The sequence below is a fragment of the Aedes albopictus genome, chromosome 3 (assembly GCF_035046485.1).
Source record: "Aedes albopictus strain Foshan chromosome 3, AalbF5, whole genome shotgun sequence".
In the NCBI taxonomy this organism is placed as follows: Eukaryota; Metazoa; Arthropoda; class Insecta; order Diptera; family Culicidae; genus Aedes; species Aedes albopictus.
Window position 1 is genome coordinate 416,467,901 of NC_085138.1, and position 21,099 is coordinate 416,488,999.

Consider the following 21,099-nt stretch of genomic DNA (forward strand, 5'->3'; position numbering starts at 1 on the left):
GAAAATTGTCCCTCAGCCGTACATACACTACCCGTCATAAGTACGGACTCACAAAAAGTATTGCAACAATATTGCATCACCCTGACTCACCTCGGTATCTCTAAAACCTTAACACCTACAAAAATGCCGCCTTCAGAAAAGTTGTTACTTTTGGTCTTCTGAATAACTTTCCTGAAGACAGCATCTTTGTAAGTCCTCAGGTTTTGGAGATATCGAGGTGAGTCAGGGTGATGCAATATTGTTGCAATACTTTTTGTGAGTCCGTACTTATGACGGGTAGTGTATATGCGATAGTGACTTGAAATAGTACTTTATACGATGTACAGCGTGCATCCTTATGCGATTCCTGGTTGTCTGGGACTATCATCAGACAGCTCCGGTGGCAGGTCGAACACACGGACTAGCACCCGTGAATGACATCTTCACTGCCACCGACTTGCTGTTTGCATAAACAAACGGCCGTGGTTCCACGTTCTTTTGCAACGATTCCGTCATGGCCTCCGAAGTCGTGAATTTTATGTACAAAGAACGATTTTGAGCTGTTTTGTAAGCAGCTTCCATCAAGCTCAAATCCGTGTCCAATTGCTTCAGAAAATGAGCTGTTTCCTCTCATGACGGCGGTGGGCTTCCCGCGGGGAAACGGTACTGCACGGCGTTGATAATTACCTCACTCATAACGAAACGCGTACAAAAAGCACCAGCGACAATCGACCGTAACCGACCGAGAACAAAGCGCGCTCGAGGTTTACAACACAGCGAATTCTGAGTACAAAGAGGACCGAGTGCACGTCCGTGTTTGACGACGGCTGCTGTAGAACTGACTTGCGAAATTTCCATCGACAACGCTTTAAACGATCATTTGAAATCTTCATAGTTGTGGCTTTCACAACCAGAGGCGCGCATCGTTTTTCTTTGTGTTTGGCGTTCAACACTAGCGCTTTCTGTTGACGATATTGCACAACGCAGTGTTTCTTGAAACATTTTCACCAGGTGATGGTAGTGTGACTGGGCGATGATTTTTACGAAAATTGTTCTAGGTGGTACGTCTGTTTGTCTGTGATTAGGGTTTTGTAATTCACATTTAACTGTTCAAATAAAGTGCTTGTAGAATACGTTTGGATTTGGCATCAAAAGAAAAATTGGTTACAAAGTAATAGCAGACAATTCACATGTGTTGTACAAAGAACAACAGCGCGATGGACCGAAGACTAGCTCCTACATAGGTTGTAGCACAATATTTTCCTAGGAAAAGATTCCAGAAGTCACCCATTTTATAGAAAAACGATATAGAGCAACTCCGATTAACGTGAAACCTGGTGGGATTGCAGTTCATCGAAAATAATTAGATCCGTACTTTTTTATTTCGTCATTAGGGTGACCAAATTTCAGATAGGGTGGTCGAAAAAACCAAGGTTTTTCAAAACTAATTTAAAAATAAACCATAACTTTTGTACCAGTTGACCGAAACTTCTTTTTTTTTTTGTTTGAAATCTACTGTATTCTAGTGTTTAGCAAAAATATGTACGTTGAAGGAGCCAAATTGTGTTAAAATGCAAAAAAGTTGCAAATATATTAGTTTTTTTTTTCGTTTTCATTGTCTCGTGATTTGTATCTTTAGGTAGCTGTCTAAAGCTGCTAGTGTGTACACTCTAGTCTTCAAAGCAACTAGCAAAACCAACATCTCATACTTATTTGAGCTTGAGTTTGAAAGTATGTTTTATCACATGGAAATCATACGTTGTGATTACTTGAATTTGTTTCATGAGTATTGTTTGGGAAGCTAATAAATGTTTTAGAAAAGTTTGTTTTTCGCTGAGCTATGTCCAAAGCGAAGTATAAAATTATGGAAATGTTTTAGTATCGGAATATTTTCGCTCTTTCCATTTACACTTCACAAACTGATGTAGTGCCTTCAAGCAAATACATCTAGTGAAAACAAACTTTCCGCACTCGGAAGCAATAACGTTCGAACTCTAGTCATCCGTGTCGAACAATATTGTTTCACATTATCGCCCTTTTGTAGGTTCTCCGCCAAGAGTGGGAAACTTTTGTTCCAGATGATGGGTTGTACTAAAATGGATACACACACCACACCGCACAGGACATCATCCCTTTCCCACACAATGTAGTCCTTCGTTCACACACTTAAAAACAACATCTGCACGTGTCAAAAGTCGGACTTTTCCCTGACTTCCCATCCAGCTCCAGCAGCTTGATTGTTTTCCGTGTGATGAGAAAGCAAACACAGTGTTGCCATCCCGAGAATTACAAAGAAAGTACCTCTACCCCTCTGGACTGGGATGAACGATGGGACATGTGGGAAACTTGTGAAAGGACCTGTGATGAGTTTCCATTGTCCGGTGGAAATTGGATCCCCTCCGTTCTTCGGAAGAAAAGCCATCCATTATGAAAGTTCAGGTATACCTACATCCTACATAGAATGGAAGAATTTCAATCCGCAAAGGAATTACCCCACCCCGACAAAGCGAATCCGAGACAAGTGTCGCCAAAGCGAGCATGAAAGCAGTACCCTGGGATAAGTTCGCTGTCCAAGTGCCAAGTCAATTCTCAGGGATTGGCGTTCGTGTGAAATTCTGAATGGAACGACCCGCCTGTAAAACTAAACCTGCAAAGCATTTCTCTGCCGACTTACTGCGCTGTACCAACTCCACTGACTGGTGGGGCAAATGGTTTGGGATCTGAGATTTTATCGCGTTTATTACAATAAAACCGTACAGTTTATGGCGGCTATAGTAGTACCTACTGAGGGTGCGGTGCCTGTTTTCTGGTGAAATCATGTCAGCGTTTCGATAATTTTCCACATTTAACTGCTTTCGGATTCGTGCTTAGCGATGGGGAAATTAACCAGCCGCAAACTGCTACCAGTCATTTGTATTAGGGAAATTCAGCTGAAAATAGGGGGATGTGCAATATCGAATAGTTTGTGAAGTGTTTGTACTGCTAACGAAATTGCTCTTCTTCTTGTTCGAAGAACAAGAAGAAACGCTTTATATCGATTCTACAAAACTTCCTTCATTTATACCTCTAGAAATTATTTTCGGAATTCTTAAGAATATTTTATCGAAAATGTATTCAGAGGTTCTTTTGTAAATTCCTTTAGAACATTTCTCAAATTTTATTCGTCAACGGCCTCAAAGAGATTTTTTTTTATTTCACCAGGGATAAATTTAAAAATTGCTCCATCTTTCCTGAAGAATAAGAAAATGTTTGTTAATTTTGTTTATAGCTCCAGAAATTCCTTCGGGATTGCATCTAGAGAAATCTAAAAATAATGCTCCAGAGATTCCTTCATTCATTCCTCCATCGATTTTTTTTCAAAAATTCCTCCAAGCATTTCTCCACAAATTTCAAATTCCTCCGGATTTTTTCTCAAAAAATCTTCAAAATTTCTTTCAAGCATTTCCACACAAACTCCTTTTTCGTTCCTGTAGAGATTGAGGAAAAGACATGAGAAATTATGGCATAATTCTTGAAGAAATGCGTGGAGAAATATTTGACTACCACTGGAGGAATAAACAGAGCTGTTTTAAAAAACAATCGAAAATTTCTCCACATATGCCTAAAACTATCCACCTACAGATTGTGTCGTTCGACCATTCACAATAGTTTTTCGGGAATTCCTCCACTACGAGACTTAATCCAAAAATTACGTCAAAAATACGTTAACAGATTCATGCAAAAATCTATCCAGTATGCATCTTGTTCTCTGCCTCAAAGATTTTTTTTTTCTTTTCTTATGGAACATTCATTACAAAATTCTTTAAATTATTAACATTGCTGAGAGAATTGCTCTGGATTCTTTTTCTGGAGTTTCTCCAGAGATTCAGTAACAAATTACTCCCGAGAACAGCACGGCATTTATTTCTGTTTATGTTTTTTTTTTACAAAATTTTGTTCATAGATTCATTTAAGAAATTATCCGGAGATAATCTCCAATATTCGTCCACATATTCCATCAGGATTTTTTTCAAAATTTCTTTCGGGTATGTATCCAGATATTATATTGAGAATCAATTGAAATAGCACATCGAAAATTCATCAAGGGTTCTATTGGGATTTCATCTAGAGATTTTTCCTCTAGAAATTCCTTTAGATATTTCTCAGCAGATTTGCTTCAAGAGATATTTTTTTTTTCGAAAATTGAACAACTAAATTCTTCATCTTTCCAAGAACTTAGGTTTTTGGTTCCTTCTGTTCATTTCTCCAGAAATTCCTTCGGGATTGGGTGAAAGAGTAGCACCCAAGATTTCTTCGTGCATTCCTTAATAGGTTTTTTTTTTCAGGAATTCCTTTAGAGATAATTTCTGAAATTCGTCCACAGATTCTTTCAAGAATGTTCCCGTAACTACCTTTTTTTCTAATTTTAATTAGAAGTTCTTCTGGGTTTTCTGCTGAATTTTTCATTTTTTTTTGAAAATTCCTCAAAAAAATATTTAAGAAATTACTTTAGAAAATCTTATTCCTTATATTTTTCCCATAAACTTTTTCGTTTTTCTTGTAGATTTGTCTAGAAAACCTCGAGAGATTTCTTCAAAAAAAAATTTCATAAGTTTCTTAAAAAATTGTCCATAAATTATTTTGATCGTTGTCTTACAGATTCCTTATCGAATTACTTCAGAGAGATTTTTGTGAGGGAATTCCTTTTTTATAATTTCAAATGTATTTCGAAATTGAAATTGTTCTTTTCTACCCTGGCTAAGTTCGCAGGGGTTGACGGTATTAAAGTGAAGGAGTTTCATTTTAATTATTGTAATGTAGTGTTCTTTAGTGAAACATATCACCTTTTTAACACTTTAATGCGCCTCCAACGGTTCATCACGAACCGGCTGCTGCAGATGGAGTATGGCTGATCATATGCATCAGACATGCTCGATAAACACGGAGGAACCGCCGGGGCTCATTAGAGTCTATTCCCAAGCAATAGTTCCAAGACGGTTGGATTTGAGAAGGGTTTGATGATCGTTACAAATCCTAGTGAAAGTATTATAGGATTTGTGACAGGTTTCTTTAACCTTTTACAGCCAGCTGACTTCAAAATGTTGTTTGGGCTCTATTTCCCACGTTTCTCGGTTGATTTTGATTATTAATTTATTAATGTCATAGTCGCATTTTCGAATTTTTACAATGTTAGTTGGTCATATTTTCTAGAAATAAAGCAATTAAAATCGACCGAAGAATTAATAGTGGGAAGGAGATTTGCAGCACTTAATTGTGCTGATAGATTCGAAGCTAACGTGCGAACACTTAAACGCATTGTTGACGTCAATGCGTTCGACGTGACATTTTGGACAAAAACTAACTGCTTTTTCTTAACTGAACAACGTTACTTGTGTAGAGCTAGGTTGACATTTTAAGGCTACGCTTGAGAAAATGACATGGTTTATCTACATAGGACCGATAGGACAATTGAACGAATTTGAATATTTTTCATACTATTTGTAGGGGGATGAATACATAATAGTTGACAAGCAATCTTTATTATTTTAAAATTTTATTGCAATCAACTGACCAACTTGGCGTATTTTTTGTTTATCTCTTAGATGGTATTATGACACCATCAGAAAAATATCAGAAGTTCAGTTACATGTTTCTGTGGGTTATGGACCGATGGCAATTTAAGGACACAAGAGATGAACACAGATAAGTAGAAAACGATTAGTGAAATCAAGAAAACAATTTGACTATATTTTAACATAACTAGGGGGTTTGATTGATTCGATGGAAAAAAACAAACATGCGACAACTGACTTAACGAGGAGAAAAACATATTTAACCATGCCACACAATCAAACAAGAAGACAAACACAAACCGTGTGACCATAACACTACATAGGCAAATCCTGACTGACTGACCAATTGAAAACTTTCCCATCTTCTACCGTAACTTTTTGAGTCAGTTTGCAACAGTGTCTTAATGGATATCATTTTCCGCGTACGGCTGGCAAACTGCTTCTGAAAGATTACGTACTCTTTTCTATCTTCGGGTCTAGTGTAGAGGTTTCAACTCAACAGAGTGCAGCTAAAAACCTAGCAAAAAAAACATTAAATTGTTCTTTTCTTGAATTTTTTGGGAAACTTTCCGGAGATTATTTCGAATATTCGTCAACAAAAAGCATTGAAATATTCCAACGAAATCTTATTCAGTGATTTTTTTTTGGGATGTCCTCTACAGATGTTTCCTCTCAAAATTTCTTTAGACATTGCTTCAGGAATGCATGCCTCCATGGATTTTTTTCGGGCATTTCACAGGAGATTGATTTGAAAATGGCTCCACCTTTCCCTAAGAATTGATATTTTTTTGTCAAATTCTTCAGAAACTCCTTTTCAATTGATGCAGAGAGTCCTGAAAGAATTACTTCAGAGAGATTGCTTCACTCATTCCTCATGAGATATTTTGAAGAGTTCCTCTGGAGAAAATAAGCTCCTAAAGTTCTATCTAGATTTTGGTTTCAAACCACAAAATATGGTCCAAGAGTACATATTTACTTATTTTTTGATGATTTTATTAGCCGTGGTTGAAAAAATATAATTTTTTAATTTTTAAATCTTTTGTCCCGCCCCCTAGCTTATAACAAATACTTTGAGTGATTGGTTTTCACCGTGTATGTTAGATAGTACATTTTCGAATCCCCAGTGCGAAAAATGTCGAGTTCCATCACGTCATGGTCGACCTCAAATGTCAAACTAGAACTATTTACCATATTATTTATTTAGAATTTTTTCATTATTTCTTCGATTTTTTGAGTTCGAGTAAAGCATTATTTCAATTGGAATACAATGCTTGATCGTATTATTCAATAAAAACGAGATTGCGTCTTTAATTTTAAGAATCTATTTCGGCAAGTCAGATATCTTTGGAAATTGTCCCGATTTCCTTGGTTCTTTTGTATACAAAATTATTTGCAAATAATTGAAATATTTCCTCAAATTTATAAATATGCGTATACAGAAAAAGTTCTGTTGGTATGTCCTCCGAAAATTTATAGATTTTTTAAATTATTTCCTAAATATTCCTAAAGAATCCTTTAACAAATTATACCTCAGGACCCAACGTGAAGAAGTCCATAGATTTTGTCACAAATTTGTCCTTAAAACATTTTGCCACAATTTTATTCGTCTTAATTCTAGAACTTCTGAGAGCTTCAACAGAGATTGTTTGTCAATTCCTCCAGATATTTCGTAGAAAACTCCTCCTTAAGTATCATCACAAATTTTCCACGAATGCTCTTGTCCATTCTTCCAGTAATTCCTTCGCAAATTCTTGCGTAGATTTTTATTTTTTTATTGTTTTTTATTCTCGAAATTATTCCAGAGAATTTAACTCTTTTTTCATAAATTCGTTCACGAATTCAATTAAGAATTTTTCCACAATTTATCTTGTATTTTCCTCCAGTGGTTCGTCTGTGAAAATTTCTCCGGATTATTGTTTCGAATATGTATTCATTTTTTTTCCAAAAATTTCTTCGTTTACTTCTCAAGAGATAATTTTGGAAATAAATCGAAATAATCCATCGAAAATATATTCAGAGTTTATTTCGGGAGTTCCTTTTCTAAAAAAAATGTTGTTTATCTCTCCACATACTCTTTAGGAAACTTATCCAAAGATTTACGAGAGAACTATTCTAGAGACTTAATTTTTCAAGAGTTTCTTTCATGAATTCCTCTGGATGGTAGTTCAGAAATTCGTCCACAGATGTCGTCTGGAATTTTTTCACTAATCTCTTCGTTCTATTTTACAGATTATTTAAGGATATTTTTTTCGAATATTTAAAATATTATTCATAGGTTGTTCATAGGTTCTTGAGGATTTTCCTCATGAAATTTCTCGAGATTTTTATATGAAATTCATTTAAAATTTTCAAAATAAATTAGTCCAGAGAATCCTGCGGAAATTACTCCTAAGATTTTCTTACGTATTCGTATTTCATGAATTCTATAAAAATATTCCTGCAAGTATTCTCACTGAAATTTCTCAAAAGATTGCTTCGAGAAATCCTTTAGAGATCTTTTCAAATATTTCTTTACAAGTTCCTAGAAGAAATAAATATCCCTCAAATTGATTTGGTCATTCAATTAGAGATTGCCTGAGGAGTCCCTCAAAAGATTTTTCTGAAATTCTTCCAGATTTTGCATGGAAAATTACTTCAAAGAATCTTCAGGACTCCATCTATTTTTTTTTTCAAATCGATTACACACTCATTTTCTTACAGAATTGGCTTTGTTTTTTCCCTGACATATTCGTTCGGAAATTTCTCATCCAGAAATTCCTACTATTTCCAGGGATTTTTTTTTTTTGGAATACCTTCAAACACTCCATTGAAAATCGATTCTGAGGTTCTTTTGGGATTTCCTACGGAGATTTTTTGGATAAAAAATGATGCTCTAGAATCTACGTAAAAAATTTATCCATGCCAGAATATCATTATTGTAATTATTTTTGAAGTTCTCTCAGCTCAGACATTTATTAGGATTTTGCTCCGAAAATAACTTCAATATTTTATGACAAAAATGATTTAGTCATTTTGGGAAAGTATCATTCTTGGAAGCTAGAAAATCTACACAATTGCGTATAATACAGGAAATGAGTATTTTCCGTTTTATTTTTAAATTCATCGCGACAACCTCTCTCTGTGCTTTATTGCTTGAAGTCGATCAAGTGTACACAGGAATGCGTTTTCAGAATAATACAAACAAGTTTGTAAACTTAATGCAGGGAATTTGCCGCTGGGTCTCCAGTTAGCCTAGTGGTTAAGGCTATGGATCACCAATCCGGAGACAGCAGGTACGATTCCCGTTCCGGTCGAGAAAATTTTCTCGATTCCCTGGGCATAGTGTATTACTTATTGTGCTTGCCTCACAATATACAAACCCATGCAATGGCAGGCAAAGAAAGCCCTTACAATTATTAACTGTGAAAGTACTCAAAGAACACTAAGTTGAAGAGAGGCAGGCCAAGTTCCAGTGGGAACTTAAAGCCATAAAAAAAGATGAACAAGAATAGGAAATGTGTATGATAGGTTCGGACTAAATATTCATCGCAGCAACATCATTGTTTTATTGCATGATAATAATGACGTATATCCAGAACAATTTTGAAAAGAATGCAAAATAAGAACTGAAAAATTGTCACAAATTTACATGTATTACAAAAAATTTATATTTTCCGGTCTAAGTCAACATTCACTGTGATAATTTTCTTGTTTGGTTGCTTTAAACCAATTATGTGTCCAAAATAGTACTTGTTGCGACAGCACACAGACAGACTACTAGAATTTTTCCGATTTCGTAACCATTTATTGCCGGTAGTTGGGTTTGTAGGGTTATAAAATTCCTTTATGGGAAAATCATGGGGAAAATACAATTTTATCAGAGTGTGTCTATACATTTTTTCATGTTGTAACATATGTGCGTCGATTTCAGTGTTTAGGATAAGTTTTAAGTTCCTTTTAGGCATAGATAATCAGAAAACTACTTACGCTTAATGTAACTAGTCACTTTGTTTCTGTCTGTAGTACTGACAACTGTCCGTTCGACCGTACTGTTACTGTGAAAATGTGTTGTTTTAGGTTACGTTTTCTGCATGAATTTTAGTTGTTACATTTACCTGTAGTATTTGTATAGTTTTAGATCAATTCAATATAATTGGGAAAAACGGCACTTGCCGATTAAGTTTAGCACTAAATCTAAGAGAAAAGTCAATTTAATTATAATAGGTTTACAAATTTTCCACAATTTCACCTGCACGCTATTTTTGCACCTTCACTTGACTCGCTTTTTTCTATTCTGTCTACTCACGCGGTCTGTCTGTCAATCATCCGTCAGCCTCCCATCAGTCGGACCGCAGATGACAGTTCAGGAGTCAGGGCCGGAGCTACTTACTGTTCGAAAGCAAGGTTGATGTAACAAGAGGTGCGTTGCATTCTGAAGGGTTGCAACAGTACTATTCCACAACAATTGTGAGAAGTGTGAATACTTAACTGACAAATTATTCACAAAATTACGTAGAATACATAAAAAAGTCTATGTGAAGCATCAGCAAATTTTTAATTCACAAATAAAAACAATTAAAAAAATTATTTGTAGATTTCAACGACATTTTTTAAATATATTTTCATTGGCGTAGCTAGGGGGGGTTCATGGGGTGCCTGGCACCCCCTAGAACAAATGTGGCACCCCCTAGAATATTTTCTTGACACTTGACAGTTACCCAAAATTTTAAACTTCACACAATAATTACAATATTTATTATTGGTACATTTAAACAAAATTTAAGCACACCCGGAATTACTTATATACCTGTTGTACATTTAGGGTATTATTGGTAAGAACAATCAACAGGCTTCTTCATGGATTCCTCCAGAAATACCTCTATCTATTCATACAGTGATTTCTTTAGGCTTCCTTTATGGATTTTTCCCGATATTTCTTCAATAAACTTTCGTAAGGATGCTCCAGGCAGTCTTGGTGGGGTTATACATACTAGAAATTTCTACAGAGATTGATCTAGCAGTTTCTCTTAGGATTTCTTTGGAAATTCTTACTACGATACCTCTCGGAATTCTTCTAGGGATTCCTCTAAAAATTCCTATTGAGATTCCTTCTGGAGTTCCTGGTGGGATTATTCAAAACAATCTTCCTGGGATCCTTTCAGAAGTTCCTACGGTGATTCTTCCAGGAATTCCTTTAGAGATTTTGTTCACAGATTCTTTCAGAAATTTGTCATGGCATTTATCTAAAAATTGTGGCTAGGATTCCTCAAGCAACTTCTGCTGCGATTCTTCCAGCAATTTCTCTTAGAACTCCTCTAAAAGTTCTCACTGTGATACCTTTAGGAATTCTACTAGAGAAGTTCTTCCGGAAAATCTCCCTGGGATTTTTCTAAAAATCCTTTCGGTGATTCTTTCAGAGATTTCTTCAAGGGTTTATCCAGGACTCCATCCAGAGGTTATTCCAGAAATTCCACAGGGGCTTTCTCCAAGAACTTCTATTGACCTTCCTCCATAATTTCCAGCTGGAATTCTCCACGCAATTCCCATTAGGGCTCCTTTAGAAATACTTCCAGGGATTTCTCCTGGCATACTGGCTGCAATACTTTCGGGAAATCTTCCTGAGACTTCTCCAGAAATTCCTCCTGCGATTTCATCAGGGATTTCTCCAGTATACTTCTACCGATCCTTTCAAGGAGAACTGTAGGTATTCCTCAACGAATTTGTTGGAGGAACTTCTCTTAGGATACCTCCAGCATTCCTGTTTCTAAGATTTCTCTTGAAATTACTTCTATGATACCTCCCGGAATTCTAAGAATGCTGTTTCGTCTAGGGTTGTGTGGAAGATGAGGAGGAATCCAGGCGACGACGAAAACGAGGCGGAATTTTAACTTTTGGATATTTATTTGCCCCCGAGAGGCACACGCCTGCTCGGGAGTGATCTTCAACTACTATTCTAATTTACATAGTGTCGTGTGCACCTTTTATAGGTGCACACAGTACGGATAAACAATGCGTCAATTTTTAATAGCCGCGCGCACTGCTTTCTGCAGTTTGGCGCAATTGTGGATTGCCGCCAAAGCAGAGAAGCAGCACGCTGGATGGTGACAATTGTGCGCTGCTGTGAATGGAACAATGGGCAGCAGTGTAGTATTTTGAATATCCGAAATCTGCACACGCTCGGTTTGCCTAGCAGCAGCCAGTGATGACGCCGACGACGGGGCGAGATCGAACAAATGCCTTTAGATATTCCAGCTGGGATTCCTCAAGCAATTCCTGTGGTTCTTCCAGCTGTTCTTCATCCAAAAATTCTAACTGTGGTACTTCAGAAATTATGCTACGGGTTCTTCTAGAGCTTTCTCCTGCCTTTTTTGTTGGGATCTTTCCAGGCAATCTCCCTGGAATTCTAGCAGAAATTCCTTTGGTTGTTCTACCAGGGATTTCTCCAAGGACTCATCAAGGAATTCCTCCAGAGATTTTATCCAAATATTCCTTCACAAATTCCTCATGGATTTTCTGAAGAATCTACTTTTCGCCTTCCTCCAAGAATACTTCAAACTCCTCCTGCGATTCTTCCAGCAATTCCTCCAGAAATTCTTACAATGACACGTCCAGAAATTCTTCTAGTGATTCCTATACGAATGGAATTCCTCCGGGAAATCTTCCTGAAATTCCTTCAGAAATTCCTCCTGCGATTGCTTCAGGGCCTTCTCTATTGATTCTTCCAGAATATCTCTACCAGTTCTTGCAGAGACTACTCAAGGTATTCCAAGGTTTTTTTCTTTGGATTCCCCAAGGCATTCCTGATGGGGTTTCTCTAGAAATTCCTGTATAGTTTCCTCCAGCAATTCCTCCTAGGATTTCTGCTGAGATTTCTACAATGACACATTCCAGAATCCTTCTACGAATACCCCCTGAGATTTTTCCTGTGATTTCTTCAGAAGCTCTCCGGTGATTCGTCCAGGAATTTTAATCCATGAAATTTTATCCAAGGGTTCTCTCATAAATTTCTCATGGAATTCCTCCAGGTACCTCTTAGCCTTCCTCCAGAAATTTCAGCTGGATTTTTTTAATCTATTTTTGCTGTGGTTCTTCCAGCAATTCCCCTAGGACTCCTCCAGAAATTCGTACTGTAATGCTTCCCGGAAATCTCCTAGAGATTCTTCTAAGAATTTCTCCAGGGATTTCTTTACAAACTTGCTGGGATTATTCAAGGTAATCTTCGTATGAGCCTTGCAGAAGTAGAAGAAGCCTTCGGTGTTGCTCCTGAAAACCCGAAGGAAATTTTTTTCCCTGGGTTTTCTCCAAATATTTCTCTTTGGATTTCTCTAGGAACTCCTCTTGACTCTAGGGATATCTATTGGCATTCTTGCTGCGATTCTTCTTTCCTAGGATACTTCCAGAAATGCCTTTGATTCTTCTAGGATTTTTTCTAAAGACTCATCCAGAAATTCCTCTAGAGTTGTTATTCATGTTTTTCTCTTGAAATTCATCGTGGTATTACTCCTGAAATTCCTCTTAGCCTTCTTCAAGGAATTCCAGTTGAATCCCAATAGAAATCTCTAGAGGAATCCCTTAACGCATTTCAGGAATAGTTGGAATTTCCAGAGAAATCATAGGAGGTATTACTAAGGAAATCTCTTGTGAAATCCTATACGAATGTACGGGGAAAACTTGTAATCAATTAGAAGGCACAGAATGTTGCTAATTGATAAATTGAGATGTGAATTTGTGAATAAAAATTCTGGTGGATTCGAACCCACGACTCCGTATTCGCTAGACCGCAGTATGGCCATTTCTTTGAGGGTTTTTTTTTCGGCATAGTTGTTTTTTTTTTTGGTTGCAAATTTCTGCGGTACTTTCATTGGAATTTGATCAGCAATATCATTGGATTTTTTTTGCTATAATTTTAATGGCTATTTCTCTAAAATTATTTCAATGAATTCTTTCTCAGTTATTTTGCAAATTTCTCAGGCAATTTATTTTTGATTTAACATTATTTATGTTCATTGCTTCCGAAAATTGCTGAACTGGAAATTCAGAAATCCTCAACTCGACTTGCTCAAAGAAAATTCTATGAAATTCACAAAAAACTTCCTGACAATTTCCCAAAGAAATTGCTGGAAAAATTGCCATTAAAATTACCCCAGAATTTTCAAAGTAGTTACCAAAGAATTCTTATAAAAATTACCAGAGGAATTCCTGAAGAAAATATTAAGGCCTTTTTTTTTAATCGGCCGGATCCATTCTCAAAATAAATAGCCGAAATATATTCTATAAAAATTTCCACAAACATTCACAAAAAAAAATTCAAAGAAATTAAAAAAAAAATCCGAAATCGTCAAAGGAATTCCTAAGAAAATTTAAAAAGAATTACAAAAGCAATTGCCATAGAATCACCGTGACATAATTTTTAAAGTACCGCCAAAGATTTTTTTCAAATAAAATCCTGAAGGAAATCAATTTCCAAAGGAGTTACGGAAGAAGTTCCCAAAGTACTAATCGAAGTTTCCAAAATATTCCTTCGGATGAAATTACCAAATAAATGTTCAATGCAAGCGGATTTTCGGATTTGTCGAAGGCATTCCGAAATAATCTACTGCCGGAATTCCTTACATAAATAATGAAAAAATCTAGAAGAAATTGTCCAAACAATTTTCATTAATATTATAGAAGCGATTTATTAACAAATTTCCGAAGGAGTTTTCAAAGGAATTGGCGAAGGTATACCGAATAGCATAGATAATGAGTACAAAAAATCGACGAAAATAAAAAAAATAATGAAGACATTTCCAAAAACGTAAATGTGAGGAAGTACCCAGAGTCATTGTCGAATGAATTACCAAAGGCTTCACTAAAAGATTCCCCAAAGCAATTGCCTGAAGAGTCATTGGAGAATTTTAAAAAGCAAATATAAATAGTATTGCTGACATTAACAAAACAATGCTTCAAATACTACTAAAAAATTTTCAAAGGATGCGTGAAAGGTGTTAGTAACGAAGTCCAAACATATTACCTAATAAATTCTTAAATAAATTGCCGAAACAATGTTTTGCCGAAAGCACAAATTTCTTGTATCATACGTACATACCAGACTTGATTATTCAAAATGTACGAAGTTGAACTTTTGACTTATTAAGTTATTATTACAATGCTGGTTTTAAGTGAGTCAGAATTTCAGCTTTATACAGCCAGATATATTATCAATCCATACGAAATCAGGATTTAATGCGAGCATCAGACTCCCAAAGAGAAAAATCGAGGTTCGTGCGCACCAAATTCCGGGTTTCAACTGGATTGATAATATGTTCGTGAAGCTTCAAAACGGAACTCAGGATTATCGAGTCCAAATTTTCTATGTGAAAATGTATTCTCACGGGCCTGATTGTTTTCAATCCATAAAACAATGGGGTTGTCGCGATGATTGTTAAGCTCAAACTGATAATATAAATTCCATGTATTATACGCAATCAAGGTATCAAGTTTTCAAACCTTACATGGCGGGGAAAGTGTTCACTCAGTACAACGGTTCGTATTTTCAAAACAAAAAAAAAAATACTTCAAAACATGTATAGCGCGTTTAAATTTGCGGGCTAATTTTTCCCGCAACGCAGTATATCATTATACTAAGAAATTGAGGGTGAATCGGTATTTCCTTTAACAAAAAAAAAAAAAAAACAACCTGGAAGCCACTGAAACTGGCACCCCCTAGGCACCCCCTAGGAAAAAATCCTAGATACGCCAATGAATATTTTTAACGTAATTTCATTGTAAATTTATGCGAAAATTCTTTTGGGAATTTCTTATGCAACGCTTTTGAAAGTTTCTTTGGCAATTTGATCGATATAAGTTCTGCAATTCCTTTTTATTATTATTTATCAAATAGTTATTCCTTCGAAAAATGTTCCAGAAATTTCTTAAGAAAATGCTTCGGCAATTTGGAAAGATTTTTGAAAATATCTTCAAAAATGTACTTTGGAAATGCTTTAATAATTCTATTAAAATTTATACAGCTAGTGCTTCGAGAATCTTTCTAATTTTTTTTTGTAAATTCCTACGTAAATTCTGTCCGCAATCTACTTTAAAATTTCACAAGCAATTGTGTAAGGAATTCCTTCTTTCACAATATTCTTTGGGATTTGCTTCGGAAATTTTTATGTGAATTTTTATGTGAAATGATTGCGAAAAATCAAATTGAAAAAAACAACTATTTTTTTCTCAACAAAGTATTGAAATATAAGATGTAAGCGAGTTACACTAGAAAATCAGCACAATTGGTGCATTGCTTACCGAGAATGAAGTGTATGAAGAAAGCAACCTTGCTCAAAAATAAAACAAAAATCGATTTCAACTCCACTGTATTTTTTCTCCTTCACGTTTTCAAGCTCATGGAATGATTCTACACTAAAAATGATCATCAGCTTACCGAGTTGAAAATATGCACTGTAAACTGGTGCTACCGAAAGATTGTTCAAAGAAATTGCCGCTTGAATTCCGAAAGGCATTAAGGCGAAACTAGAAGCATTTTCTCTTTTTTTTGGTTTTTGATTTTTTATAGAATAACGAAGCAATATTTACAAAATCGGTTTTCGAGCACATGTAGAGTATGGATCAAGGTATCTTCTGATTTTTTTTTTGTGGTGGAAGAAGTTTTCCATTTTTGCAGAAACCATTTTTTGGTGAAACTTTATTCAAAAATGGTTTCTGCGAAAACGAAAAACATTTTCCACCACGAAAAAATCAGGAGATACCTTAATCCATACTCTACATGTGTACGAAAACCAATTTTGAAAATATTGCTTCGTTATTTCATAAAAAAATCAAAAAGCAAAAAGTGAGGAAATGGATCCAGTTTCACCTTAATGTATACATTCCCAAAGAATTTACAGAAAATATGCCTTGAACTCTTGAAAATGTTTTTTTTTTTTTTGCTATTTGTTAGTAAAACTCCAAAAGATTTTCGTATTTATTTTTTTAAATGGTCCAAATGATCTGTGGGAGTTTGTTCCAAAAATTTTACTTGGAGCGTTTAGTGACTTTCTATAGTCATTCAAAAATGCTTGTGATAAATTCTGCCAGGACTTGTGAATAGAAGAACTTTTGAGCAAGGTTACTAGAGAATAGGAAAATTTTGAAAAACAATTTAACAAATTCAGAATTATTCAACAAAGTGCATTTTCTTCCTTCCTGATTAGGATTGAAACATCATGAAACACTGAAAAACGCATACCCTCATTTGTAATGCGAACAGCAGCTCTACAACTGTGCCTGCAGGTGCCGGGAATTAAAGATTTACGATTTTCCTGTGCACACCAATTCCCAATTGGGGAAACCACACCATCTCACCACCATCATTCATCGATTATTTATCACGTTCTTTCTATATCATGACCCACCCACCCCTGCCCACCATGCAGCCCAGTCAGCAGTTAGCAGTTACATCCCGTTCGCGTTCGGGAGGAGGACTGAGGAGCACCAAAAAGAGATCCCGTCCTGAGCCAGCAAATTAATCATTTTATCACTTACAGAAAGTCCCTCCGGAGCTGACCTCCTCTAGCTCTGGCTGAGGCCTCCGGCAGCAGTGTGTTTGTCGTTTCACCCCGGCCACGGGACGACATCCGTAAATCATTCAACAAAGCTCACCCAGGCAGTATCTTCTGGTATACGTACCTAGTTTTTTTTTTTTCGGTGGAGGACTTCACGTTTGGAGGGAACAAAAACTTCTGGCCGACATTGCCTGCCAGAGATAGAGCCCGCTAGTAACGCACAATCAGCACTTTCAGGATTTGCAGAAAGCGAGCAAGTAAGGTTTGCTTTTTTGTAACATCCTGCGGGAGGCGTACTCATCATTTGAGGAATAAAGCGCAAGTTGCTCACAGAGGGGTAGTCGCGTCTCGGATTAAACGAACGACCATTTAGAAATTATCTGTTAAGAACTAGCATAACCCTTGACATATACAAATATGAAAAGATCAAGAAAAGTATTAGGAATCTCGAAATGTCATAAAATTTTACTCAGTGATTTTGATGATTTTCTCAATAATTTACCAAATTTTTGAACTCAATCATAATCGACTATGTTTTTCAAGATTGTATTTTTTTAACACACAATTTTTTTTTTAAATACAATTTATGTCTAGTCAATACATACACAGTCATTTATTGAAAGAATATTGGAAGTTTATCGAATCGACTACTTACTACTTTTATAATTTTTCTCACGATATTCCTTTTTACAAAAATAAACTCACATAAACTTGTACCGTCTTTCCTATGCTGCTAAAAGTTTAACGCTAGAAGGTACCTACATGTGTTGATAAAGAAAAATTCTCAAAAAGGAACGGTCTGCACAGGGTTTCTCCCTGCTGCGAAAAACATAGAATAAAAAAAAACAAAAAATGAGAAAAAAATATATTTTTAAAATTTTCATTCGGAAAGTAAGATATGTTTATGGTTCTATAACGAAAATATGTTTATAAGCATCTTATTCCCACTTCCCCATCTATGCTGTGACTGTAGAACGAGAATGCAGTTTTTTTCGCCATAAAACTGGGCATGCTTCACATCGTTAGAATCTGTTTGGCTCGTAAAAATCGAAATCCGAAAAAAATAATCAAAAAATCACTCCCACAAACCAAGACATCCCGCGAGTTGGGATCCACTGCAATCCTCCGAATCGTAAACCAAAAACGGTCGGCATGTTTGAGATCACTCTCCTCAGCTCTGTGTTCCGTGAGCTACTTCCGAAAATTGGCTACCCTCATTTTGGTGCGGTCTATCACATACATACACGTCCCTGGTCCGAAAAAAAAAAAACTGGGATTTTCTCCCACATCATGCCGGACCCAACTCCCGGGTTGACGGTTTTTCATCATCCTCGCGTTTTTGCTGCTTGCCAATGTTGTTGTTGTTGTTGGTGGGGACTGAACGTAAATCTACAAAAAGATGCTCTCAAAAAAAAAAAAAAAAAAAATACAGAGCAAACAAATGATTTACAGTCCGATTTTGATTCCACAATATTTATTGGCAATAAATTGCTGCTGATGGCATTGGATTTCTGGCTGCATGCTCCGATTTTGGTGAGGCTACTGAGAACAAGGAAGGGCTCAGCGATGGGTAAGTGGTAGAATAATTTCATTGCCAGTCGGACTGCAGGGATGATTTGGTTAGGAAAATCACACTGATGAAAGGAATTGACTCCCATACGTATGGGGCATCCCCTTAAGGCAAAACTGGACGCATTTCTTCATTTTTTCATTTTTTTTATCAAATAACGAAGCAATATTTTCAATATCGGTTTTCGTTCACATGTAGCGTATGAGTCAAGGTATCTCCTGATTTTTTTTTCCTGGTGGAAAATATTTTTCGTTTTTTTTTTCAGAAACCATTTTTAAACAAAACTTCGAAAAAAAATGGTTTCTGCAAAAATGGAAAACATTTTTCACCACGAAAAATCTTCAGAAGATACCGAGATCTTTACTCTACATGTGTACGAAAGCCGAATTTGAAAATATGGCTTTATTATATAATAAAAAATTAAAATCCAAAAAATGAGGAAATGCTTCCAGTTTCACCTTAAGGATGCCAGTTTTTAAGAAACTTTCAGCCAGACGGCTGTTGCATCTCTATTTATTTACAACCCCAGTTTGCAAACTTGATGTGTAAAACACTATTAAAAAGGTGTTTCAATTATTTTGGTTATATCTAGGAATATCTGGAGAATCTTAAACTTAAAACTTTAAAAACTGCACGAAACGACGTATTATACAGCAAATTTGTATTTTGAGAACACGCCAGCACTTTAAGAATGATCTGTTTAAACCTGATAACAATAATAGTGGTAATTTTATAGCACTTTGTAATTGTTTGTAGTTGTACATTTTAGGCGAATTTTCCTTGAGTTAATTTTGTGGATGTTTTGCAATATTTTTGTATTTTTTTTATTAATGATTGCTTAATACTTACAGTACTTTGAAGACTCTTCGCTCTTGTTTTCAAAAGCACTAAGCGAGTTGCTTTTGTAATCCTTAGCCGATCATCAACAAAATTCTTGGTAGTGTTCTCATGAGGTCTACAAACACATTCCCTTCCATATTCTTGACATATTTCTTGAAAGATTTTTATGGAAATTTACATATTACATTCTGGGAGGAATATGTTCTATGAAATTTTTATCTGGAATTGTTCCAGAAAACCTTCCATGCTTGAAAAATTATTTCATGAATTATTTCAAAAATCTCTCCCACGATTCTTTCAGAAAACCTACCATGTTTTATTTCAATAAAACTAAGAGTTCAGAATTCTTTCAGAAATTTATCCAGGGAATTCTTAAGAAAAAACTATCGAATATTCCTTAATAAATATTTTTTAGGGATGCCTTAAGCTCCTCCAGAAATTTTACAAATAATTTCTATACAGAACTCCATAAAATGTCTTCATTGAATCCTTAGAAATTCCATAAATTAGGTCATACAAAAACTGTCGATTTTTACAAACCCTACCCCCCACCCCCCCCCCCCCTCCCACTCCCACTCCAATGGCACGCTTTTTGTATGGGACCTCTGAAACTTGTGTATGGGTTGTCACACTTTGCTGAACCCTTTCCCTCCTCATAGCATCACGTAAATAACACTGGTCGACAGTGGATCACGCACTTTGACCACTTGTTCCATTTCTGATGGGTTTTGGCCCGCTGTTTCCGAATCTGACTTCGGAATTGCTGTAACACGTACAGTTTTTTGAGAAAAATAGGTTTTTTTTCACAAAATTTCATATTTTCATAAAAAATAATCTATTATCTTTATATTATTATTTTTTTATCTGCTCATCTCAACCAATATTTATATTCGATAGATTTTGATCCACTGATATAGAATCTGACCTAAGAATTTCAGTAACATGTACAGTTTTTGAGAAAAATGGGGTTTTATTCACAAAATTTCATATTTTCAGAGAAAATAAAATTATTGTCTTTTTAAATTTGAAGCTTTTATCTACTCATCTTAACCAATATGTTTTATTAAATAGATTTTGATCTACTAATTCGTAATCTGGCCTGAGAATTACTGTAACACGTAATTTTTTTGAGAAAAAGGGATTTTTATTCACAAAATTTTTTATTTCCATAGAAAATAAAATATTGTCTTTATAATTTTATTTTTTTTATCTGCTCATCTTAACCAATATTCATATTCAATAGATTCTCGTATACTTATTCGGAATCTGACTTCAGAGTTCTGAAACGCATGAAGTTTTTGACCAAAATAGGGTTTTATTCACAAAATTTAATTTTTTCTTAAAAAAATGAAATATATTCTTTATAATTTAAATTTTTCTCTGCTCATCATGAACAATAATTACTTTTAATGGATTTTGATCCATTGATTCGTAATTTGACATAAGAATTTGAGTAAAACGTATTTTTTTTTTGAGAAAAATAAGGTATAATTCACAAATTTTCATATTTTCATAAAAAATGAAATATTGTCTTTATAATTTTATTTTTTATTATCTGCTCATCATGAACAATATTTATATTCAATGGTTTTTGAGTCACTGATTCGTCATCTGACATAAAAATTTGTGTAACACG

The 21,099-nt window shown here is 35.3% G+C and overlaps 2 protein-coding genes across 4 annotated transcripts in view; both read right to left on the reverse strand.

Moving 5' to 3' along the window:
* LOC134289546 (GATA zinc finger domain-containing protein 14-like) overlaps nucleotides 1–17,125 on the reverse strand; it is a gene marked incomplete at its 3' end in the record, with an annotated part of 65,344 nt that extends 48,219 nt beyond the window's left edge. The window contains exon 1 of the mRNA XM_062855505.1: nucleotides 17,034–17,125. Within this exon, the coding sequence (XP_062711489.1) occupies nucleotides 17,034–17,125 (92 nt within the window). The remainder of the gene's footprint in view (nucleotides 1–17,033) is intronic.
* Nucleotides 1–21,099, reverse strand: part of LOC109622131 (beta-1-syntrophin) — an 804,166-nt gene that overhangs the window by 391,234 nt on the left and 391,833 nt on the right. The gene's annotated exons all lie outside the window — the stretch shown is intronic.